We start from the raw sequence: 27,275 nt of genomic DNA, 5'->3' as shown, positions 1-27,275 counted from the left end.
TTACCGAATCGCAAAAAGGGTTTGCGAGTCGCAATTAGGAAGGGGTGTTCCCTTCCTAATTGCGAGTCGCAGTCCCATGTATGATTGTTTTGTGACCACGAATGCGGTCGCAAAACAATCGCAGTTAGCACCAGTTTCAAACTGGTGCTAACCCATTCGCAAACGGGAAGGGGTACCCAGGGGGCAGATCGGCCTATTGTTATTAGGCCGATAGAAACCACTAGGCCCCAGGGATCATTTTTTATGTGTTTTTTTGTGTTTTTTTTTTTTTTTTAGAGTTGGGGAGCGACCCCTTAGGCAAGGGTCGCTACCTAGGGGGAAAATTATATTTAGGCCATTTCTGCCCCCCCTTGGGGGTAAATCGGACGATTTGTGTTAGGCCAATCTGCCCCCAAGGGGGGCAGAAACCACTAGGCACCGGGGATCTTTTTTTTTGTGCCAATTTCACGCAAGGGGAGCAATCCCTTAGGCAAGGGTTGCTCCCGGGGGGGCAGCCATTTCTGCCCCCCAGGGGCAGATCGGCCTATTGTTATTAAGCCGATCTGCCCCCGGGGGGGCAGAAACCACTATGCGCCAGGGATCTTTTTTTTTGTTTGTTTTCTTTTGTGTTTTTGTTTTTTTTGAGTTGGGGAGCAACCCTTAGGCAAGGGTCGCTCCCCGGGGGGGCAAATTTATTTTAGGCCATTTCTGCCCCCTGGAGGCAGATCGGCCTATTGTTATTAAGCCGATCTGCCCCCAAGGGGGGCAGAAACCACTAGGCACCAGGGATCTTTTTTTGTGCCAATTTCACGCAAGGGGAGCGACCCCTTAGGCAAGGGTCGCTCCCTAGGGGGCAAATTATATTTAGGCCACCGATTTTTGTTAGGCCAATCTGCCCTCAAGGGGGGCAGAAACCACTAGCACCGGGGATATTTTTGTTTGTGCCAATTTCACGCAAGGGAAGCGACCACTTTGTGTTTTTTTTTTTGTTAGAGTTGGGGAGCGACTCCTTAGGCAAGGGTCGCTCCCTGGGGGGGGCAAATTAATTTTAGCCATTTCTGCCCCCCCGGGGGCAGATCGGCCTATTGGTATTAAGCCGGTCAGCCCCCAAGAGGGGCAGAAACCACTAGGCACCGGGGATCTTTTTTTTGTGCCACTTTCACGCAAGGGGAGCGACCCCTTAGGCAAGGGTTGCTCCGGGGGGGGCAGCCATTTCTGCCCCCCCCGGGAACAGATCTGCCTATTATTATTAAGCCGATCTGCCCCCAGGGGAGGCAGAAACCACTATGCATCAGGGATCTTTTTATTTGTTTGTTTTCTTTTGTGTTCTTTTTTTTTTTTTTAGAGTTGGGGAGCGACCCCTTAGGCAAGGGTCACTCCCTAGGGGGCAAATTATATTTAGGCCATTTCTGCCCCCTTTGGGGGCAGATCGGGCGATTTTTGGTAGGCCAATCCACTAGGCACGGGGATCTTTTTTTTTGCGCCAATTTCACGCAAGGGGAGCGACCCCTTAGGCAAGGGTCGCTCCCTGGGAGGCAAGTTTATTTTAGGCCATTTCTGCCTCCCTGGGGGCAGATCAACCTATTGTTATTAGGCCGATCTGCCCCCAAAGGGGGCAGAAACCTCTAGGCGCCAGGGATCTTTTTTTTTTCTTCTTTTTTTTTGAGGTGAGGAGTGACCCCTGAGGCAAGGGTCGCTCCCCTGGGGGGAAAATTAATTTTTGGCCATTTCTGCTCCCCTTGGGGGCAGATCGGTGTATTTCTATTAGGCCGATCTGCCCCTGGGGGAGGAGAAACCACTTAGGCACCAGAGATTGGTGTGTGTGTATGTGCGTGTTTTCTTTAGGGGCAGCCCCTTGGGCAAGGGTCGCTCCCCATGGGGGCACATTACTGTTAATAATATCTGCCCCCCTTCGGGCAGATGGGCCTATTTTTGGAAGGCCCATCTACCCCCAAGGGGGGCTAAAAGCCCACCAGAGACCAGGGAAGTTTTTTTTCCAAAATAAGAGGGTGGGGGTATAGCCATACCCCAACCCCAAATAAATGGGACCAAAGTTGTTCTGTCCACCAGTGGGGAGATGGAGCAATTACCCCTGATCCACACCCGGGGGGCAGAAAGTCTACTAGATGTCAGGGAATTAAAAATATATACAGTATATATATTGGGTGGTGGCTACCAACCAGTATGGGCCTGGTTATGCCCCCACCCCAATTGAAGGGGGTAACAGTCTTTCAGCTCTCCCCTGCGCTCTAAAACATCTTATCCAACAGCAAGCAAGAAGACATTTGATTATATTGGGTTTTGGTTGTACATTTGGGCCATGAGAGCTTGGCGAACTCTCAAAATCATCCCACTTGGAATGGTGAGGGCTGCACTTTATGGACTTTGGGACGCTGCCATGTAGAAAAATCCAAAAGACTTAAACACATATGAAAACTAAACATCTGGGTGATTCCAGGGTGGTGTGTTTCACATGCACCCTGCACCATTTTCATACCCACAATGCCCTGCAAACCTCCAACTTTGCTGGAAATCACACATTATTCCCATGTTTTTGTGATGGAACCTTCCGGAATCTGCAGGAATCCACAAAATTCCTACCACCCAGCATTGTCTCATTTATACCGATAGAAATTATGCTGCACTTCTCAGCCTAAAAATGTTTTTTTGCAAACTGCCCTTTTGGACCTCCTTTGGTTCCCCCTCAATTTCAACATGTTTTTGGCTCTTCCCTTTCACAAGCACTTGGCCCACCTACACAAATGAGGTATCATTTTTACCAGGAGACTGAGAGGAACGTTGGGTGGTATGAAATTTGTCCCAGTGCGGTGATCCCAGACAGAAATGTTGGAAAAATGTGATTTTGTTAGCTAAATTTGAGGTTTGCTGAGGATTCTGGGTAAGAAAACATTGGGGGATCCACGCAAGTCACACCTCCCTGTACTCCCTCGGGTGTCTAGTTTTCAGAAATGTCTGGGTTTGGTAGGTTTCCCGAGATGGACCAAAAACGCAGGTGCCCTCCCGCAAAAACAGGTAGTTTTATATTTGATCATTTTGATGTGTCCAGATAGTGTTTTGGGGCATTTCCTTTCGCGGGCAGTAGGCCTACCCACAAAAGTGAGGTACCATTTTTATCAAGAGACATGGGGGAACGCTGGGTGGAAGGTAATTTGTGGTTCCTCTATGATTCCAGAACTTTCTGACACGAAATGAGAGGAAAAAGTATTTTTTTGGCCAAAGTTTGAGGTTTGCAAAGGATTCTGGGTAACAGAACCTAGTCAGAGCCCCACAAGTCACCCCATATTGGATTCTCCTAGGTGTCTAGTTTTCAAAACTGCACAGGTTTGCCAGGGTTCCCTAGGTGTCGGCTGAGCTAGAGGCCAAAATCCAGAGCTAGGCACTTTGCAAAAAACTGCTGTTTTCTTTGTGAAAATGTGATGTGTCCACGTTGTGTTTTGGGGCATTTCCTCTCGCGGGTGCTAGGCCTACCCCCACAAGTGAGGTACCATTTTTATCAGGAGACTTGGGGGAACGCTGGGTGGAATGAAATTTGTGGCTCCTCTCTGATTCAAGAATTTTCTGTCACCGAAATGAGAGGAAAAAGTGTTTTTTTGGCCAAATTTTGAGGTTTGCAAAGGATTCTGGGTAACAGAACCTGGTCAGAGCCCCACAAGTCACCCCATCTTGGATTCCCCTAGGTGTCTAGTTTTCAAAACTGCACAGGTTTGCTAGGGTTCCCTAGGTGTTGGCTGAGCTAGAGGCCAAAATCCAGAGCTAGGCACTTTGCAAAAAACTGCTGTTTTCTTTGTGAAAATGTGATGTGTCCACGTTGTGTTTTGGGGCATTTCCTCTCGCGGGTGCTAGGCCTACCCCCACAAGTGAGGTACCATTGTTATCAGGAGACTTGGGGGAACGCTGGGTGGAATGAAATTTGTGGCTCCTCTCTGATTCAAGAATTTTCTGTCACCGAAATGAGAAGAAAAAGTGTTTTTTTGGCCAAATTTTGAGGTTTGCAAAGGATTCTGGGTAACAGAACCTGGTCAGAGCCCCACAAGTCACCCCATCTTGGATTCCCCTAGGTGTCTAGTTTTCAAAACTGCACAGGTTTGCTAGGTTTCCCTAGGTGCCGGCTGAGCTAGAGGCCAAAATCCACAGCTAGGCACTTTTAAAAAAACAGCTCTGTTTTCTTTGCGAAAATATGATGTGTCCACGTTGTGCATTGTGTTTTGGGGCATTTCCTGTTGCGGACGCTAGGCCTATCCCCACTAGTGAGGTACCATTTTTATCGGGAGACATAGGGGAACGCTGGGTGGAAGGACATTTGTGGCTCCTCTCTGATTCCAGAACTTTCACCGAAGTGGGAGGAAAAAGTGTTTTTTTGGCCAAAGTTTGAGGTTTGCAAATGATTCTGGGTAACGGAACCTGGTCAGAGCCCCACAAGTCACCCGATCTTGGATTCCCCTAGGTGTCTAGTTTTCAAAACTGCACAGGTTTGCTAGGTTTCCCTAGGGGCCGGCTGAGCTAGAGGCAAAAATCCACAGCTAGGCCCTTTGCAAAAAAACAGCTCTGTTTTCTTTGTGAAAATGTGATGTGTCCATGTTGTGTTTTGGGGCATTTCCTGTCCCGGGCGCTAGGCCTACCCATGCAAATGAGATACCATTTTTATCAGGAGACTTGGGGGAACACAGAATAGTAAGTGTTATTGCCCCTTGTCTTTCTCTACATTTTTTTCCTTCCAAATGTAAGACAGTGTGTAAAAAAGACATCTATTTGAGAAATGCCCTGTAATTCACATGCTAGTTTGGGCACTCCTGGAATTCAGAGATGTGCAAATAACCCCTGCTGCTCAATACCTTATCTTGTGGCCATTTTGTAAATACAAAGGTTTTCTTGATACTTTTCTTTCACTTTTTATATTTCAGCAAATGAATTGCTGTATACCCGGTACAGAATGAAACCCATTGCAAGGTGCAGCTCATTTATTGGCTCTGGGTACCTAGTGTTATGGATGAACCTACAAGCCCTATATATCTCCGCAACCAGAAGAGTCGAGCGGACGTAACAGTATATTGCTTTCAAAAATCTGACATCGCAGGAAAAAGTTACAGAGTAGAACGTACAGAAAAATTGCTGTTTTTTTACCTCAATTTCAATATTCTTTTATTTCAGCTGTTATTTTCTGTAGGAAACACTTGTAGGATCTACACAAATGACGCCTTGCTGAATTCAGAATTTTGTCTACTTTTCAGAAATGTTTAGCTGTCTGGGATCCAGCATTGGCTTTTCACCCATTTCGGTCAGTAACTGGAAGGAGGCTGAAAGCACAAAAAATAGTAAAAATGGGGTATGTTCCAGTAAAATGTCAACATTTTGTTGAAAAATTGGGTCTTCTAATTCAAGTCTGCCTGTTCCTGAAAGCTGGGAATATGGTGATCTTACCACCGCAAACCCTTCGTTGATGCCATTTTCAGGGGAAAAACCACGAGCCTTCTTCTGCAGCCATTTTTTTCCATAAAAAAAAAAAAAAAAAAACTTTTCTATGTATTTTGGCTAATTTCTTGGCTCCCTTCAGGGGAACCCACAAAGTCTGGATACCTCTAGAATCCCTAGGATGTTGGAAAAAAAGGACGCAAATTTGGCGTGTGTAGCTTATGTGAACAAGCTTATGTGAACAAAATGTTATGAGGGCCTAAGCGCGAACTGCCCCAAATAGCCAAAAAAAGGTTTAGCACAGGAGGGGAAAAGCCCTGGGAGGGAAGGGGTTAAGGAAAACGGGCTGCATTTAAAAAAACAAAACTGCTTTATTTAAAAGCAGTCACAGACATGGTGATCTGATCCCTGTGAGGGCAGCCATTCCCAATGGGGTCACAATTTGCGACCTACCTCATGAATATTCATGAGTTAGGTCATTTGCGACACCATTGCGAATGTTGTACATAAGGTTTTGTGACTCGCAAAACCTGTATTTCGTACATGTGGCCCTTAATGTTACCGATAACATTTGAAGACTAACAGAAATGTAGATGTGATACCAGCATTTATTGTCAAGTAGCTTAAAAAACTTCGAGCGAGTTCCCACATGATTATTGTGAGAATATTCTAAAAGAAATTGTATTTCCAAGTCTCTGAAATCTATTTAGGACAAAATGGCAAGCCATGAATCTTGACCATAATGTGCATAACATTTAGACAGTTAAACACAAAAAATATATATTCTTTGTGTAGTGCAACTAATGTAAAAATGATATTTCAAAGCTAGACTATTTTGTGAAACTTTAAATAGGATGGATGTCCCACCCCATGTCGATCCCTGTGATTTGAAGGCACAGCTAAGTTTTTGTGACAATAATTTAACTTAAGTGGTCAATCACTTTAAAGATGATTTGTGGAAAACGCAAACTTCTCTACAATACACCAGCATTCTGAAATAATAGTGAACCATGCTTGGTTTACACATAGAACTTCCTGAAATTTCACAAAAAATGTCAAGTTCTCGCCAACTTATTAGTGATTACATTTGTCCAGTTTAGGCAAATTACACTTTTGTAAATTCTTCACTGTTGGCAACAGAACTTTCTCTTAGTTTACAAAGATACATGGGCTTGCCTAGTGAATGTGCGGTGACTACACAACTTAGAGGTGATGTGGGCTCATTATTTTCTATTCAGTGCATGTAGGGAGTGAGAAGCTAGAAGAGGCCAGACACTCTCTTTTGTAGTAAGGCAGTGGCAGTGTTGTAGACTGTTGAATACTCTGTGTATCCCAAGTTCACATTAACTTGTATTTAGTGTCCATTGCTGTGCAGTGATTGGTCACATGTTGTCCTATGTCACTGTGGGAATACCTACATTACAGCATCCACAGGCACCCTGGGCACCGCCCCTGGAATCCCTTGGCTCCAGTAGATGGACAGGTGGACAGCTGCATCAATGTGTCCCCGCATCGCTGATTTCCAAAAATATTTATACGCCGCAAACTGAAAATAAGAGAAGTAGGTGAGTTCCTGTAGGATGGAATATACACTTTTTACCTCAAAGCCATCATGTAAAATTCCTACCTAGAAACACTGAGCCAGATGTAAAGACCATGGAATTAGTCCTTGGTCAACTTGCATGAAATTTCAGCTAAAGTAAAAAACATAAAGATCCACTCTCTGCGAATGAATGAATAGTTCAGTCAATATGTACTTATTTGTAATCATGTGCAGCAAGGATGAACATGCTTCATCCAGGATGATCGTCAATTAATTAATTCAATATAATGTGATATATTACTGCAAAACCAAAGGTTATAACATTTGTTCCTTTCAATGTCCTGTAGGCAAAATAGAGAATGTGTATTAGGCCAAGGGTCAACAGTATCAGAAACTACATTTACATTCCTGTTTACAATGGAAAGGAAACAGGAGGGTTTCTCAGGGAAGTCAGCAGGAGTTGCAATTGGAGTGGTCACAATTAATGCGTAAGGATGTCCTGTGCTGCTTGTGTTATGAAAAGGCCATGTTGAATAAGAACCTGGCTGCTGTGTCTGCAGCAAAGGTGCATAAAATGGTGGTGTGATCTGCTTCGTAGTCGCCCACCAGCAAATGGGGCCTGTGCGGGGCCTTATCTCCTGACTGAGCCTGGTCTGTGCATGCCTGCACCATTCAGAATCCAATCATCCCAAGTGGGGCTGCAATGAGCGCCTGCTGGACCAGCTGCTTGCAAACCAGAGCTTCCTCTGATCAGCTGTCCCTGACAGCTAAGAGCAGGCCCACTGCCAGAGACATGACCACCCGGGGAAACCGCAAGAAACTGTCAGCTCATGTGCACCCAGAAGAGAGAGAACGGGCGAGTAAGTGAGGAGCCAGGCAGTCACTCGAAAGCACCCACCCGAACACAGACTGAGAGGCTTGCTGGGTGAGAAACAGTGAACTTGGACTAGACTGTAAGCATTTACAAGAGCATGGGGTAACCTGCACCTATGCCTAATCATGCTTCATAATGAACCAGGAATAGAACTGCCTGAAACAGAAGGGGGGAACAAAGCCAGCAGCAGAAAAAAGTAAAGAATCTGTAGGCACCCATTTTCTGGGCCCTTATCATACAGATAAATGTACACATGGGAAAACCTACACTTGTAAATTTACTGTTACACTTTACAGTAAATATAATACTTTTGGCTACTCACCACTTCCCAGTGTAAATTTACTGTAAAGTGTAGACTTATCTGAATCCACCTTCTGAAACAGCGGGTGGAGCCAATTATCAAGTTCAAATTTACTACAACCAGAAATGACCCAAAACAGTAGTAAATATAATCCAACTCAGATCTGGAGTGAGTTCCAGCACCACACCTGGCCAACCACCCTCCCGTAGAAAATATTGGAGGCATGGACTTAAAATAGATCCCCACAGCAAATAGTAAAGTAAATTAATTTATTATGACTTTTTACAAATAATTATACATAATTAGAAATTCAATATTTTGTATGATAAACTAGTTTAATAACCTAATTTAATTAAAAATAAATATAACATAAATGTGTAAATAAAAAATAATTACATTAATTCTAACATATTATGCATAACTTTTTGTAATTTGTTCTACATAGTACGGACAACAAAACTTTTCTTTAGATGGAACTTTTTTCAAATAAATCTTTAAACAATCATTTTAATTTATTATATTTAAATTAGTTAAATATATAATTAAAAAATAAGTTGCTAGTGTAAAGATACTAGTAACGTTTCACATGTAGGTGTCTTTCTTAATCACCAGGGCACTGAGTATATTAGTTCCAACCCATCTTCACTACAGACATTGAACATGAGTCACAAATGTAAACAAATGTATACAGGCATACCTTGTTATGCACATAGTTCTCTGTCCCAACTGTGGAGTCTCCACAGTCATATAGTTAGTATTAAATCGCAGTTTGTGAGTACTGAGAAGGAGTTAACTCACACAAAGGTGTAAGTGTACCTTTGTGAATCAGGTAAATTGTATGAAAATGGTTCTCCCTCTTAACAACTAAAATCAAATGTAAGCCTTATTTTTGTGTGTCTGTTAGTCAAACATGCACAGAAAATAATTTACATTACTATAAAAAAGAATCTAGATATATTTCGAATCACTGTGAATTACAGAAGCTGCGATGCTAGAACTTCTGGAGGAAGTTCATTCAGGTTACTGTACCTATAAACAAAATGGGACTGAAAGAGAATGCAGTGGAGGAGTAGCTGCTATAGTGAGGATCTCATTTTCTATTCTCTCACTTTTGTATCCATCTATAAAAGGAGTGGGAAACCTTGTATTGGCATGTCCCCTATTCTCAATTTTACCCATTTTCTTTTATTAAGATATTCCTCCGTCTTAAATCTATGGGGCATTTCCTGCTGATCTCTTTTGACCTGGTTAGCTTTCTTTATTTCAACAGGATAACAAATGGTTATAGGCGATTTCATAAGTGGTTGTGATGCCCTAGGCTACAGCATCTAATGAAAATTCCTTAAGCTGTTCACTTCTTTGGCTTTATCCCATTGGATGACTGATCCAACTCATCTTAAGGGACATACTTGGTCATCTTTGGGCGTTGAGCTCTTACTGACCACACTCAGATCTAAGCTACTGAGATGAACTGATCTTTTTCTTATTAGCTTTCTGGTACTCAATGAGCTTCTATTCCATGTACCAAAAGAGAATAAGCTTATGCCCATATTTGGTTTAAATCAGCGACGGATGACTTTGAGATTTCGCTTCCACATAGTGCTCTTTCTTTTGAAGGTTTCACTGCAGATCAATATACATCTTATAATATTTAGATCTCACTGGCCAACTTTTTTGTGCCTCATTTTATGGAAAAGCTTACGTATAAGCACAAAAAAGCATGTGCTTTGTTTTCGTTGTGAATTGTCAAAAGCCAAAACAAAAGTGCATCAAGTTGAGCACCGCTGGCAGCAGACCCAGCGATGATAAATCTAAGCAAGAATTAACAAAGCTATGAAGGAATATACATTATTATTCAAGAGACTTAAACAAGTCTTTTATTCTTCCAGGAAAGCAGAGTCTGAAAGCCATCAAAACATATTTTTTTCTGACAAAATACAACATTTTAAGATAAGACATTGGAAGGGTGAGCTTTCCTTAGACTGCCTAACAAAGTCAGCAGTGTACTCACAGTTTTTTCTCCTTTGATCCTTTGAGCACCAAGGAGTTCCAAAGGGTTCAAGTAAATGTAATTAAGGGTCATCTTATGATTTTTGCCTGAATACTTTGTTTTTTCTCTGCACATCTGCCGGCTGCACCAAAGTGTTTTTAAAGGGCAGATAGATAGCAGTAGATCTTTGATTTGAACACCCAAAAATTTGAACCTACTACCTGGGGAATTGGGGGGTCTATCTCTTTAATAAGAACCTTTAGCAAATTCTTGAAATTCTGGTTTTGCCCAAAAACATACTTATTCTTTTAGATATTTATCTTATGGAGCTGCACTTGACTTCAAATTATAACCTCTATCTAATATAACATAATCTCCACCAGATGCTGCGAGAAAATTGTACTCTGAAGATGTGTACTTGTGGATTGACACAGACCTATTTTACTATTGAGTGTTGCAGACTGACACACAAGTAACGCTATTGTTTGCTTTTGATATCAGTGAACCCTTACCCACAGTGATCCTTCATAAATACACACATTTCTAATACATTTTATATAGTGCTGAACTGGCTGCAATGATCCTGGAAACATTTTAAATAGAATTGTTTTGTTGTACAGCAGCATTTTGAGGTAGAACGTGGATTGGTGAAAAAACCTTGCAGCTGGTTTCTACATATTACATTAGGCACCTGCACTATGTGAGCACAGACTGGCACATTGGTTTGCTCAGAATCCCATGAAACACATCACACGGTTCCAACCCAAGTCTCCAGGTCCTCAGGTCAACAGCTCAATCACTATCCCACATCCCATCTTGGTTAATCAGAAAAAGAAAGAGCTTGTCTTAACTCACTTCATCTTTGGGCTTCCCAGGGTAGCGTCCCTGAGAGTACAGGATACCCAGATTGAAAGGGGCCTCCTTATCGCCCAAGTTGTCTGCCTTGTGCCAGAATTCCACTGCACGTGCGTCATCGTTCTCAAACTGCTCATAATACCAGCCTAAGCTGTTAATGGCTGGTACGAAATCCTAGAACAAGAAACACAAGTGGGCTGAAAAAGGATTTGGCAACACTAATGTACACAAAAGTCAACTATTGAGAGTGGTCACTTAATAAAAGCAGTGATCTAAGATATACAGCCTATTTTTCATGCATTTTAGCTGTGTGAGCACTAAAACCTAATTTACAGATTGGGGTAATGGAAAACTCTCAGATTATTTTGTGAAGCTCTTCCATCGTAGGCATAGTGGAAGGAGTAAATTCTGCCAGTGGATTTTTCTTCGTATTTATCACTTCCACTAGAAATTAGATTTGCCACTAGCAAATTTAAATCAGGCTCATAATTATTTTTTATTTTAGAAAAAGGATTCATTCACGAGTGATAAGAAAAGATATTCCACTCCCAATAACTAAGTCCTAGGTGGCACACATTACAAGCTGAAATAATACATTGAAAATAAGTGCATACTAAAAAAGCTTTCAGTCCAGACAAAACCAGTGTGTGCTGAGCCTAAAGTTCTAGTAATGGATATGTGTACAGGAAATGTGTCAAGATTTTAAATCTATTGAATTTAATATCAATTATCTTGAACCTTTATTGAATTTATGTTAGTTTGAAACATTCTAGTGTTTTGGTTTTCAATGTAAGTCAAACATTTACTTAATTATGCAAGACATTTAACATTGAAAAAGGTATAATTTTTCTTTTACATGCTAAAAGAATCAGGCTACTCAGCATTATGTTCAGCGTGTTCAATTTCAATATGTCAGAAAAAGTAGTAATATACTATTGTTTCAGCATAACACATCTTACTCGTCTTTGGTCCAGTTGACACTGGCGTTCACAAGTATGTCTAGTAGTAATCCTAAAGTACTACTTCACATATTCATAAATGCAAATCTTATAGGTATGGGTGTATATCTACGTTTATACCTGTCGAGTCTCTCAAGTGCATAGAACTTTTGATGTGAATGTCAGAGTGGCAAGGCGCAGTGGCTAGAAAATGAGGAATGCACAATAGAAAGTGTGGGAGGGAGAAGGAAAATTAAGGAGAGGCATAGGGAAGGATGCAAATATATAAAAACACACTTGAAAAAGATAAGCCTGTTGCAATTCACCAACGTTACACCCACATCTAATCCAGCACTACTGTGATGCAAACATTATCAAATCTGCTGCAGCCAGGCTTGGAGGTCACACACCACACAATGCAAGGCAGCTACTAATGCTACTAGCATAAAGCTGAACACGTAAACAAAAATGAGTAAGTAGTAAATTAATGAACAAAGAGTAAATTGTCAAATAAGTTTCTATGTTACAGACACACATATAAATTGCATTCTTAAAATGTAAACATAACAGATAGAGACTCAGAAGAATAGAAGATTACATTAAAACACTTTGCATCTCCAAACAAGTGTGTGCACACATACACACAAACACATACAGACACACACACGCCACTGTAGTAGCTGATGCGTGGCTCCATGGCATCTCGCAGCGCAAGGTTAAGTGGGTAGAGCCCAGAGAGTGGGCTGTATTTCTGTGCTTCCATTTGTGATGATTATGTGCTATGTATTATCTACCACAGGTGATGTCTGTTTGCCTATTAGATAGGCCTCTGTCCTATGGTATGTAGAAATACAATTAGACAATGTAAGTATAAATACACTAGTAAAGTTACTTATACTAACGTATAGTAATTTACTGTTGTGTTTTGAATTATATGTGTCTCTGTACCCTCATATAGGGTTTGAGGACACGTACTCCTACCATTAGACGTAAATCTCTGCCCAGAGTCACTGAATTGAATATAGATGCAGATGTAGGCATAGGCCTGGGGGTAGGACTACATGTGAAGAGATTTACTCCCAAAATGTTGATTTTAAACTGTGATCCATTTTTCAACCTGGCCTAAAATAGCTTTACATGTCTACCAAATATTTTTTTTTAATTTAAGAAAAGTAAGTCAAATAATGCATATATTGGAAATTGTCCTTTCTGCACGGTCATCCCCAGACTTTTTGCCTTTTCCCTCCACTTTTTGCTGAATTTGTTTTTGTTGACTGTAGGATTCTGGGCACTTTACCACTGCTGACCACAGCTAAAGTGCAGGCTCTCTGTATACTATGCATGACAACATTGGCTTATCCAACATTGGCATATGTAATTTACTTGTAAGTCCTTAGTAGTGTGCACTTCCTGTGCCCAGGCTCTGTAAATGAAATGCTACTAGTGGGCCTGCAGCACTGATTGTGCCAACCACTTAAGTAATCCTTTCAAACATGTCTTAGGCCGGCCGCGGCAGAGCCTGTATGTGCAGTTTTAAACTGCCATTTCGACCTGGCAAGTGAACCCAATTACCGGTCCCAAACCTTCCTTTTTTATTACAAGAGACAAAGAATTCACCCGAGGGTAGGCCCTAGTTAGCCCCAAGGGCAGGGTGCAGTGTATTTAAAAAGTTGGACATGTACTTTTAAGTTTATCATGTTCTGGTAGTGAAAAACGATTAAATGTGTTTTTCACTACTGCAAGGCCTATCTCTTGCATAGTTTAACATTGGGGTTACCTTGAAGCAGCCTTTAAGTGTAACTTCCAATTGGGAAAAGATAACAATTTTGAGTTTGGTATCTCTGGACTCACAATTTAAAATTACAACTTATGGTGAAGTTGGATTTCAAATTGTTAGAAAATTGGTATTTTATTACCTTACCCATTCTGTGCCTCTGCTTGTCTCTGAATAAACGTCTGGGGTTGGTGACAGCTGGGCTTTGTGCATTTTCTCTAGGCAGTGACACACAATGGGAGCTTAGGTGTGACTTAATGGGCCTTTTTGGACCATTAACTGGCTTGTTGAGGGCTAGAGGGGGTGTAGCTTAGCCCTGCCTCACCTACACCTGAATAGGGCTGTGCCTCTCCCCACAAAAAGGGCTGAATGACCCCCTGTAGAGTGTCTGGAGTTAGGGCAGGGACCTTGTGTTCTTCCAAGGCCACTTTGAAGTCACCCCCACTTCAAATGCACATTTGGGTATAAGTACTGGACCCCGAACCCCACCAAATCAGAACTCTATGGAGCAAAGGACACTCTGCCAAGAAGAAGGACTGCAGTGCTGCCAGGAGGGACTGCTACTCTGCAACTCTATTGTTGTCTTGGCCTACGGCTTGCTGGGTGCTGTGCTGTAGGAGGGACTGCCACTTTGCCACTTGCTTTGCTGTGTTGGCCTGCTGCCTGCATTTTCTTGCATGTAGTGAGAAGTACTGGGCTTGTTCTCTGCATCCTTGAACCCAAGTTTCTCCAAGGGCTTGTTGGCTTGCTCCCTGTACTCCACTGTCTCAGGGACATCAAAGACCACCTGCAACTCTCCTGGTGCTGGTGGACTCTGCAATCTGTGAGTCATATCCTTGCCTGAGGTGACCTCCTCCAGTCCTGGGCCTCAGGAGTGGGTTCTGCAGCTGATTTCTGCAAAAAATTACGCATCATGCCCTTGATGTTGAAGCTTTGTTCCATCAAAGGTACTGTTTCAGCGGACTCTGCGTGGGTTCTGTAGCTGGCCAACCCTTCATCATGGACAGCCTGAACTTTGGATTTGCACCAGTCCCTTGATACCTCAAGTAACCTTTTAAGCACTGTTTTCACATTTAATTTTTAAAAATTCATATCTCGAATTCTACTTATTGGATTGTTGTTGTTTTGGTCTTGGTTTACATAAATAAATATCTTCTATTTTTCTAAACTAGTGTTGATTCTTTTAAGGTGTCTTTCACTGTGCGACTGTAATTAAATGTTGCACTTTACACATTGCCTGACTGCTCTGCGCCCAGCTACCAGAGGATGAGCAAAGGTTAATTTAAGGTGTGTATCTGAATTACACTGACTAGGAGTGTTTCCTACTTGGACAGGGTGCATACCTCTGCCAACTAGACATCCAATTTCTAACAGCAAAGAAAAGGCATTTGGGTCAGTCCTTTCCATCCATGTTGTGGTGGATGGGCATTCACATTTTTGATCAGGCCACAGGACAGCATCTATAACATGGGGCAATGAGTCAGTCCACTTTATATGTTGTTTTATTGGCAGTGCCATTTGCATTTTAAATCGGCCCACAGCACAGCAATTCAGTAATAAAGAGTCAGTCATCTTGAAGATGATATCTTACATCTGTACCTCAGTTCAAATTTGGAAGGGGCAAGCATCAAGAGGTAAAGGAGTTGGCTTACACCCAACACCATGGACACCACAATCTAGTCCTCTAGGGAGCTGGAAGCTATATGGTGTGGTGCAGGCAGTGAGGCCAAAGACAGCAGTGTGATCCCACACATGGAAGATGACAAAAATATCAGGTGTGGCATGTGGTGCTTACTGCCGTAGGTCCATTACATGCAGCCGCACTCCCGCAGAGCCTATTTGGAGATCCCTGCTGGGCCGGCGGGGATCTCGGCCGCAACACAGGAGCCAGCTCCAAATGGAGCCGGCGGTGTTGCAGCTGTGCGACGGGTGCAGTTGCACCTGTCGCGCTTTTCACTGTCTGCTATGCAGACAGTGAAAAGCTGCTTGGGGCCGTGAGGGGGCCCCAGGGGCCCCACGACTCCCCTTTCCGCCAGCCTTTTCATGGCAGTTCAAACCGCCATGAAAAGGTTGGCGGGAGGGGGACTCATAATCCCCTGGGCAGCGCTGCCCTGGGGGATTTAAACCGCCGGGACAAAAGTGGCGGGAAACCGCCGGTCCCAAAAGGTCGCCAGCCTGTTGGCGGTACTTCCGACAAAACAGCCCTGGCGATCAAAGACCGCCAGGGTTGTAATGACCCCCATAGTCTTTCAAGTGATACCTGGGTCTACTGTACACCTTTCCACCCATTCCCCTCCCCAGGGTGCTACAGACGTTTTCAGGAACAGAGGGTGTAAGTAAGCCCATTTCTGGTCAAGGATGATGTGGTCTCCAACTCTGATGCAATTAGCGGAACTGACATGTAGACACTTATGATACCAGAATTTTTTTAAGATGGTTTTCAAATGGGTTTTTCCCATTCTACTCTGCCTTCCCAGTGGCAGTGATTCTGGGGTTCAGTGAGCCTTTGACTGATTATTCCAAAGTGTCCCCTCTTATTAAGTGGTTGCTGGAGAGTTTTAGGGCCTGATTACGAGTTTGGTGGTCCCAAACTCGCGGGGAGGACACCACCGCCATGATGGTGGCGTCCCCCCATCCTATTACAAGTCTTCTGCCCGGCAGACCTCCCTGTCTGGCAGAAACCTTGAACTAAAGCATTTCCGCCGGTCTGACCAGCGGGAACAGTGCTATGAGATAGCACCCAGCTCCTTTAAAGGTGCTATCTTGTAGCACAGAGGTGGCCGACCAGCACCCTTCGAATGCGCACTGTCTGCAAAGCAGACAGTGCGCATTCTGACAGTGCTGAGCAAGGGGGGGGCTGCACTTGTTCTCCACCAGCCTTTTCATGGTGGGGAAACCACCATGAATAGGCTGGCGGAGATTAAGGTAGTAATCAGCAGGGTGGCGCTGAGTTCAGCACTGCCCTGGCTGAATACAACTAAGACCCCGTCGGGATCTTGGATCCTGGCGGAGATGGCGGTCGGTCGGTGGTCCGCCCACCAAACTTGTAATGTGGCAGTCGGACAGTCTTTCGCTCCCTGACAGCAAGGGTAAAAATCAATCTACAGCTTCCCTTAGTAGATGAGTGAGGCAGGCTATATATAAATCATATGCTTCCATACAGCTCCAGGGGGCATCTGCAAAGGGGTTGCTGCGATCTAGGCAGAAGCTAATGGTGTCCCTTTGGGAGAAATTTACAGAGCTGCAACATGGCCCTCCACAGATACATTTGTAAATTATTTCCATTTAGAACAGTAGGGATCTGCTAATTTTGGTTCTGGAATACTTAAATGTGTTATTAAGTACATTACAGTTATTTTAATTAGTAGTAATATTATTACTAACGTTTTCTGCTCAACAGCAGAACTGGTTTAGTGTTTTGAAGCGTTCATTGGGGAATTTCAGATAACAATCTTCTGTTTATCGTCATTTGGTACTGACCGTGATGAGTAGGGCAGGTTCAGGGGTAGTTACCCTGGCCCTTAGTCCTCCCCATCACAGTCCTATTTCACTGTCTACCTCTCTCCCTTGCTAATTGTCCTTGTTCCTCAATGTAATCTTAAAATGAAGCATGGAGGGAGTAATAGCTGTATCTGAGGAAGAGCAAATTCTATGGCATTAACCAAGAAGAAATATTTTCTGGTTTGGTTTAGTGTGGACTGTAGTCTGTCTCAGCAGGGAGGGCACTTGATTTGTTAAAGACGGGGAGTACTAAGGTGCAGGGTAATGAAGATCACCAGTAAGTAATATATTAATTATGGGTGCCTTTGTGTGTGGGTTCCCTTAGCCCCAGCCCTGCACAAATTAACTGGGATTATGAGTTAAACCCTGAGAATTCCATGAGTAATGTGAAGTTCTCAGGTGAATCAGTAATTCTGGGTCCGATAGACTCTGATAATTCCACACACAACTCCAAACTCCTATGTAGATGTATTTAGCTTTCAGGAGCCTAAATCCCCAGGTAGGTTGATGGGATTTTCACTTGCCTAACACTTGTAAATGGGGCTAGCAACAGGGTTACTGGCCCCATTGCAAATTACGGGCATCTCATAATGACAGGAGGAGCTTCATAAAATTTAACACAGATACAAAATGTACGTGTTTGTAACTCAACTAGATTGCTGACCAAACAAGTTTTTTTAGTCTATATTTTTCTGTGACAAAATTGAGTATTGATACTTTTATACTGAATCAAATATACAAATTTGAATTAGTGTGAACGCAGTTGAAACATGTTTAATATATGGTTTAGTAGTCTATCAACATGATTTAGTTATGCCATATTTCAGTGAAGCTGCCATGCTAGTCAAAATGGATGCAGTTTTTGTCTCTATTTTCACTTCTGCATCCCCCCTTCCCATCAGGTCCCCCTGCGCATCTTCTCTCCCCACAGGCTCCACAGAAAGTGCAGACAGCTGATGTAATGTTCTTCAGATTGATCCATTGATGGGTTTATTGAATGAAACTTCTAGTATACTAGGTAGTTTGTAACTTTCAAGGTTTCATCCGCTTTGTTTTTGTGGTCCAGTTCAGTTTTGCACGTTTAATAGACAGCTTTTGTTAATGTTGGAAGTTATGTTTGAATCTTCTCCGTAGGACAGTATCACTAGAAAGTAGGATGCTTAAAAAATAGAATAATGCTAATTTATAATGACATTGATGTGACTTATTCTGATTCACCGAATAATAGATATATGGGATCATGCCATACTGAATCTTTGCTTTAGCAAATTTCTATGTAAGAATTGTGTATAAGTACCCCTTGATTTGGGAGTGAGCCAAAGAAATGTTTTGAATTTTCCTAAATATTAAAAGGGATGCTGTCTGATTTTTTTGATCTTGCTGCTCATTTGGCAATTAGAATAATTTCAGATTTTTACTTTTCTGTATAACTCTGCATCTGAGCCTTTATGGCATTTATTTTGTATCACCTAATTTTTGAGAAATTTGTAATAAAAATCTCTGGAGACTAGTTTTCATGCAGACACCTGATCTGTTCACACCGGTCCATTGAGCACGCTGTGGGGCACCCCCTTCCTGGGTCAAGAATAACCTGAAACTGGAATCAAGTAGTGTGCTTGGGGTCCCACTTCCATACCCCTTCTCTAGACAGGAGATGGCCTAAACTTACAGAACCGGTTTGGGTTACTTCTCTTTCAAATATCATTGTCTGGCTGCTTCTTAGACACGGCCTTTGTTCAAGGTGATGGTTATCACAGGTGAGTATGGCTCCAAGCAGGAGTAGCAAAAACAGGGGCGCAATGGAATCTGGGAGCTGTGAATCTGGCCAACATCATCTTTCCGGATCAGGGACAGACCAAAAGAGCAGCCCAAGCCTATAAACTAACACATCTTGGATAATTAATACAGCAGTAATACCCCTCCATGTTTTTTTCAGGCATCAAAGGGCAGTGCCTAAGAAAAACTAATTAGTAGCCCCTTGCAAACAAAGTCCTCATCATTGAATTTTTGAGGACAGACCTTTGTCCATTCTCCTTCACTTTAGTGTCTGGAATGTCACATTCTAGCTTCAAGAACATACTTTCACTGTCTGAAAAATCTGTTATCCATTCTCCATCTGGTGGAATGCTAAACCAGGGGGGCCCAAAAAATGGATCACACATGTCCTAGCATTCAGAATCTCACCACAATCAGGGTAAGATTTACTAATGCTTTGCCCTGGTGCAATGCAAAGTACTACAATAAAGCCCTTTCTTGTCACCCCAAGAAAAAAAGCAGTTTGTGCTGGAAAGATGCCCCTTTTCAGTGCAAAATCACTTTGCACTGCTTTGTGTGGGTTTGTGTGGCTTTGTGTCCATGGGACATTACTGGGGTGTTACTTAGCCGGATCAGAGCAAACACCCATATCTTTTGCCACAAAGTCCAATCTACTAAGATAGTCAGACTGGGCTTTGCATCAAAAACACCCTCCTTGACGCAGATGCAAACAAGGAGAAATGTTTCCATTTCTCCATAAACCCACGCAGCACACATTATGCCTCCAGTACAAACCTTACATTAGACAGCGCACACTCACCTCTGTGATGCTGTGCATTGCACAAGGCAGCCTGTCTGTGCACCAGCAAAGGCAATGACAGCAGCAACAGGCCAATCTTAGTAGATGTGACTCTGCAGTATTTTACTGGTGTTTTGTTTTCAGCCAGTTTGGTTCTTGCCACACACACACACACACTCTCAACATGCGCACAGAATGTCAGCGCAAGGTCTGGGGCACACGTACAAAGCGGGGTTTTAGAAGCAATGGGTTAGTAGACCTGGATCCATCTTGACACAGATAAAAACGTCTGGTCCTACTACAGATTCACACAAACTCTGTGCTCTGCCACCACTGCTTCTCCGTAAGGAATGCAGCCACAGTATTATTTCCATGTTTTCTAAACACGAATTAGTTGGAACTTCTAATTAATTGACATATCACTTCCGACATGTTTTATGACATCGTTGATACCATCACTGCAACATCTGCCATGACATCATTGATGACAACACTGCGCAGGGCATAAGTTATAGTTTAGTTACTTTCGGCACGAGTTATAATTCCTTAGTTTTGTTTTTTTACTTTAAAACATTATGTTTTAACTGACATTTTCACTCAACTATAACATCCCTTAAAAAAATATATACATCAATATATATATATATATATATATATATATATATATATATATATACACACACACACGGTGGTCGTCACTGGGCAGTTATAGTTATGTTTGCGTTTCCATAGGAAAAAGCTTTTTTTGGTTTGCTTATACCTTAGGCGCCGTTTGATGAATCGTCATGAAACTTTCTAGAAGAGAGGCTATAGGAGATAGGGAGAAACAAAGGCTGGGTGGGTTGAACAGAAAAAGAAAGAAAGAGAAATGGAAAACCAGTATAAGGATAGGTCTCCTGGGACAAGAGAAAAGAGTCTGAAGCGATGAGAGAGACAGGTGAGGGGAGAGACCGGGGCGTACCAGAAGCCCCCACAGCCCCCCCAAGACGTACCCATATTGGAGGGGGGGTCCGTCAGCCCCCACTGATGTGAGCGTGGGGGCCCCTTCAGCATATCTTGCAGGGGGCCTCATGTTTTGTTATACCTCTGGGAGAGTCAGAAAGAAAGTATGAGGGAGAAAGGAAAGGACAGAGAGTGAAGGAGTAAAGGAGAGCAAGAGAAGAAGTGAGATGGACAGATGGACAAAGGAAGGAAGGAGTGAAAACAGGAGGAATGAGCAAAGATTAGAAGATGGAGGTGGTGAGAAGAAAGATAGAGCGGGTGGAAAGACAGAGAGAGTGAAAGATGGGGGAGTGAGAGCCTGAAGGGAAGAAGGTGAGAAGTGACCGAGGAAAGGAGGACGAACAGAAAGGAAGAGAGGGAGGAGTGTTTGACAAACTTACATGTGGAGAATAGACAGAAGGGAGATAAGGTCCTAGGATTTCTCTGGTCCATAACAAGAAGAGAAGGATGGATAGGATCTCACAAGATCCCTAGGGGTTTGCAGCTAGGGTCTGCTTAGAGATGAGTTAAAAATATCTTCACCTTAGGGACAGCATGATGGGGAGGAGTGCCACAGGTGGAGTCTCCTCTGGTTTTGTGCTTGCTCCAGGGGTTGGAGTTTTACCTAGACATGCCCTCTCCTTGGGCACAAACAAAGATCCCTTCAGTTCCCTGGGTCAGTTTCGGCCAGCACGTGGAGCTCAGGGTACTGGCAAATCAAGAACACTAAACCATTGAAACCACAGTGTGTATTTACTGTGGGCAGGATTTGTCTGATACTCACAGTCCTGGTCCAAAATCTACACGGGGCAGGAGATGCACATTGAGGCATCATAGCTGCCAGGTGCTCTGCATCATGCTTAGAAAGGGATTGCACAGTGACCTCGCATAAATGCTTCATCAGTGTTGTAGATGTTTTAAGGCAGTTTCTAGACTATTACAATTCACCAAAGAAATGCTTTTTATTTATCCCATTACATGAATACAACTGCTTTGTTCTACTCTAAGTGTCATTCACAATGTCACACGTAAAGCATCGAAATGTCTCACAGAAGCACCCTAAACACATGCAAATATCACACATAAAGCATCAAAATGTCACACATAAGTACCCTAAACACATGTAAATGTCACACGTAAAGCATTGAAATGTCACACATAAGTACCCAAAACACATGTAAATGTCACACGTAAAGCATTGAAACGTCACACATAAGTACCCAAAACATATGTAAATGTCGCTCATAAAGCATTGAAACGTCACTGATAAGTACCCTAAACACATATAAATGTCACGCATAAAGCATTTAAATGTCACTGGGAAGCACCTGGAACACCTGCAGATGTCATGCTTAAAGCACTGAAATGTCACTGGTAAGCACTGAAACACTTGCAAATCTCACCCAAAAAAGCACTGAAATGTCACTGGCAAGCAGCCAAAACACTTGCAAATCTCACCCAAAAAAGCACTGAAATGTCACTGGCAAGCAGCCAAAACACTTGCAAATCTCACCCACAAGGCACTGAAATGTCACTGGCAAGCAGTCGACACACACACAAATGTCACCCACAAGGCACTGAAATGTCACTGGCAAGCAGCCAAAACACCTGCAAATGTCACCCACAAGGCACTGAAATGTCACTGGTAAGCAGCCGAAACACTTGCAAATGTCACCCACAAAGCACTGAAATGTCACTCACAAGCATCTGAAGCACACAGAAATGTCATAAATAAACCACTTAAATGTCACTGGCAAGCAGTCGATACACACACAAATGTCACCCATAAAGCACTGAAAGTCACTGGTAAACAGCCGAAACAGACGCAAACGTCACACATAAAGCACTGAAATGTCACTGTTAAGCAGTCGAAACAGACGCAACCGTCACGCATAAAGCACTGAAGTGCCACTGGTAAGCAGCGGAAACAGACTCAAATGTCACCCACAAAGTACTGAAATGTCACTCAGAAGCATCCAAAGCACACAGAAATGTCACACATAAAGCACTGAAGTGTCACTGGTGAGCACCTGAAACACCTGCAAAAGTCACCCACAAAGCACTGAAAAGTCACTGGTAAGCAGCCGAAACACCTGCAAATGTCACCCACAAAGCACTGAAATGCCACTGGTAAGCAGTTGAAACACCTGCAAATGTCACCCACAAAGCACTGAAATGTCACTCACAAGCATCTGAAGCACACGCAAATGTCATGAATAAACCACTTAAATGTCACTGGCAAGCAGTCGAAACAGACACAAATGTCACCCATAAAGCACTGAAATATCACTGGCAAGCAGTCGAAACACACACAAATGTCACCCATAAAGCACTGAAATATCACTGGTAAGCAGTCGAAACAGACGCAACCGTCATGCATAAAGCACTGAAGTGCCACTGGTAAGCAGCGGAAACAGACCCAAATGTCACCCACAAAGCACTGAAATGTCACTCAGAAGCACCCGAAGCACACAGAAACGTCACACATAAAGCACCGAAATGCCACTGGTGAGCATCTGAAACACCTGCAAAAGTCATGCAGAAAGCACTGAAGTGTCACTGGTAAGCAGCTGAAACACCTGCAAATGTCACCCACAAAGCACTGAAATGCCACTGGTAAGCAGTTGAAACACCTGCAAATGTCACCCACAAAGCACTGACATGTCACTCACAAGCTTCTGAAGCACACGCAAATGTCATGAATAAAGCACTGAAATGTCACTAATAAGCACCTGGAACACCTGCAAATGTCACCCATAAAGCACTGAAGTGTCACTGGTAAGCAGCAGAAACAGATGCAAATGTCACGCATAAAGCACTGAAGTCACTCAGAAGTATCCAAAGCACACGCAAATGCCACACATAAAGCACTGAAATGTCACACATAAGCACTCTAAACACATGTAAAGGTGAAACATAAAGCATTTAAATATCACTCATAAGTACCCGAAACACTTGTAAATGTCTCACGTAAGGAAAATGAAACACTTGGCGGCTGTGTGGTTGTGTTAAGTTGCTTATGTTGGATGTTGGTAGAGCAGCCCTGTGGCACCGTGTGATGTAATTTCTTCTTTATGTTGTAATTAGGCGTTCTTTGTAATTATTGTATTGACTTTACATACAGTGCATTTTACGAGATACTTTTCAGTTTGTGCACATCAAGGTTCCCCTACCAGTCCGGGTTTTGTGTACTTTCTAATTATCACCCGTGTATAAAAAACATCTCACTGTTCCCTAAGGGCCTATTTGCTAATTCACATCCTGGCATGTGCTCCTGAGGGGCCCTTTCAAGTGGATGGGTCTTTCTGCTAAATCTGGTGATAAGAGGGAATCAATCTAGCCAGGCACTGTCACCCTCAGTAAATGAAGAAAAATAAATATACAGGTGAGGGGACGTTTGGAGAGCCACCACTCCTGTTTTTAAAGCAGAATATTAGAAGCTTTGTGGTAGAAAAGTCATAGAATGGCAGCTTTGCGTTCATACTACGCTCATTCGCACAATGGTACTGCTCCTATCCTTGCCTGCTCCTCCCCCCCTCAAACGCCCCCTCAACCCCCCACAAAATCAAGGACACTCCTTCTTGGCAGCCCTGCCAAGTACCACACATCAGGCATTAGTCTAATGCATTTCAGTGTGGGGGTCCGCATCACCGCACTAACATGGAAAATCACGCATTTATAACGCCTCCAGGGTCAGTCAAGCGGAGCTCTGCGGTATGCACATTTATCGGCTGAGCTGCAGTGTCTGTCAGTGCGGTGTGCACAGCTCCTGACAGGCTGCAGGCACAGGCTAAAGGTGGCTGGCTAGATCTGCTCGCAGCTCTCTGCAAGTATTGCTACAATGTATCCAGTAGAGACACACCCCCGGGCCGACACACGCGGCCCATAACTTAAACTAATGCTTTGGTGGGCGGAGCTTGACATTGCAGAAAATGGCGGCTCCTTGTTAGAGCTCCGAGGACGGGAGTTAGGCCACAATCCACCATCATTCTCCCTGTGTACCTCACCACACTTCAACAACAGATTCTACACTCGGAACCTACAGGGCATCTTTCAAAAATGGAATTTCTGCCTGAATTTGCCTCATTCACTATGTTTCCCAATGGCAGATGGGGAACAACACTCTGGGCTGTGGAAGATGGTGTCTTATCAGAGGACTTTCGGAACAGAGGGTGAGGCCACGCCCTGTTTACTTTCCTCTCATCTTCCCCCAAAGTAAGTTGTGCTGAACTATCACAGCAGGATTGGCTATTTTAATGCTCTAAACTGGACATCTGATTCCGTATCAAGAGCAGGAAACACAAAAGACTCTTAACTAACAGAAGGTTGAAGACCGAAAACTACGAGGAAAGATGGCAGTTCTTTGTTGAACCGCAGAGATAATGACGAGATCTCAAACCAGCTGCTTCACCCATATCTGCCTTGCTTTATTTCAACATCGATTTGGGGCAATTTTACCTCAAGGGACTGGCTGTTCTAACTCTCTAAACTGGATACTTACACGCTCTTGTGGATAACGATGCCTGATGCTGTATAAAGAGTGCAGAAAACCAGAGACTTTTAGTGCCTACTGAAGGTGAAGGACAGAAACTACAATTAAAGATGGCAATTCTTTTTTGAGCCACTGAGACAACGACTAGATCGCAAACCGGCCACTTCACTCATATCTACCCTGCTTTATTTTAACATCGATCTGGGGCAATTTTATCTGAAAGGGTTGACTTCTTCCCCTTTTTTTCTTCATCCTTGGTAATTTTGAACACAGTGAACTTAGACTACCAGAGGATGACGGCATAATGTTAAATCCTCAATATTTTGGTTGTTCAATATTAAGGGCCTAATTACGAGTATGGCGGTCCATGGAATAGCGCACATTCCAAGGGTGCTGGGTGCACTGTCTGTGTGACCACATTGGTCTTGGCTCCCTGAAGGAGTTGAGGCCAATACTGTCACACTGTTCCCATCGGCCAGCCCGGATAAAACATCATAATACGGCAGTAGGAAGCCTGCCGGCTTGGGAGCTGTCTCCACACCATCATATTGGCAGTCCGACGGTCAGACCAAAAGATTTGTAATCGGCCCCCAAATCTCTCACACATCTGTGGCCTTGTTTGTGGTGAACTCTCACTGCAATGGCCTGATATGCTATAAATACTATCAATATTATATTCATATGGCCACATGACCTATTGAATATTTTTATAATGATATCACTTTCGGCATTTTATTTGCAACAAACTAGGGGGCCTTATTACAAGTCTGGTAGTCCAAGGACCTCTAGAACCGCAGTGGCGGTTGGACCACCACATTACAACCCCGGTGGTCGGACCACCAGGGGACTGCCTTCACCACTGGGAACATGGTTCCAGACGGGCTGACAGCAGTTGGACTTGTGGTTAGTCACGGAGGCGCTGAACTTAGAGCCGCTGTGCTGATCACGACTCAGGTTTCTGCCAGCCTTACCATGTGAGGATCCAGCCATTGAAAGGCTCGTGGAAACACAGTGCTGGGGGCCAAAGGGGGGGCCCTGTACTGCCCATGCCTGTAGCATGGGCAGTACAGGGGCCCCCCGCCCAGCACTCTCAGAATGTGCACTGTCTGCTTTGCAGACAGTGCGCATTCCGGGGGAGCTGTTGTGCTACGGTATTGGCCTTGGCTCCCTTAAGGGAGCCAAGGCCAATACCGTAGCACTGTTCCCACCGTAATGGGATGTTCCAGCAGGTCATCCCTGTGGAAACATTGTAATATGGTGTGGGGTGAGGCATCCGGGTTGATGGCTGCCTCATTCCCGCAAGTTTGGCAGCTGGCTCGTCCGACCACCAAACTCGTAATGAGCTCCTAAGTCTCTCTCTCTCGTATACAACTGATGAAGTGTAATGTCATATTTATTAACACAAAACATCACCAACTTTGACCTACAGAAATTGTGATTTTTGTTAAGAATTCACATTATCAATAACGGTATGTGGTATAATTGTTTAGACTGTCTAACCTGAGAATTGCAATCACTCCGTTAAAATACATTGATAAGGTATTTATTCATTAAGCTTATTTGCTTTTCTCATCTACTGCTGTATTCATGTGCAAATTCAGACACATTAGACAATTATCATATAGTGAGGCCTTAATGTCAAATCCTTATAATAATCACTCTTTGAACACAATGGCAAGTCCTCCAGACATTCCTACACCAGCTACGGATACTTTACTAAAAGAATTGCTTGACATTGAAAACTCGATTTCATCTGTAAATACAGCAGTGTCTGCAAACACTCTAGAAATACAGGGTTTAAGGTGGAAGTACATCAATTCCAATGTCGTATGCAAGGTCATCTCACGGAAGTTGAATCTTGTATAGATAAAATCCCTCATACTGGTCAAGACATTCAGTATTAACAAGAAAAAATGATTGATCAGAAGACCACAGCAGAAGAGATAATATTAGAATTATAGGCTTACCAGAGCAATCAGAAAAAGACAATGTCTTGCAATTTTTGACTAATTTAATTCCTACTCCAACGAACATAAATTTTACCCCACAATTTGAATTCTAGC

General features: G+C 43.3%; 1 protein-coding gene across 1 annotated transcript in view; it reads right to left on the bottom strand.

The window, feature by feature from the left end:
* The window catches only part of LOC138249714 (protein sel-1 homolog 3-like), a 320,950-nt gene that overhangs the window by 91,335 nt on the left and 202,340 nt on the right, over positions 1-27,275 (bottom strand). Inside the window, exons 16-17 of the mRNA XM_069203733.1 lie at positions 10,973-11,146; positions 6,828-6,955 (exon numbers count right to left, since the gene is read on the bottom strand). Coding sequence (XP_069059834.1) covers positions 6,828-6,955; positions 10,973-11,146 — 302 coding nt within the window. The remainder of the gene's footprint in view (positions 1-6,827; positions 6,956-10,972; positions 11,147-27,275) is intronic.

The sequence above is a fragment of the Pleurodeles waltl genome, chromosome 8 (genome assembly GCF_031143425.1).
Source record: "Pleurodeles waltl isolate 20211129_DDA chromosome 8, aPleWal1.hap1.20221129, whole genome shotgun sequence".
NCBI classification, from domain to species: Eukaryota; Metazoa; Chordata; class Amphibia; order Caudata; family Salamandridae; genus Pleurodeles; species Pleurodeles waltl.
The sequence above is the reverse complement of the archived record's forward strand: the minus strand, read 5'-3'. Positions and strand labels throughout refer to the sequence as shown.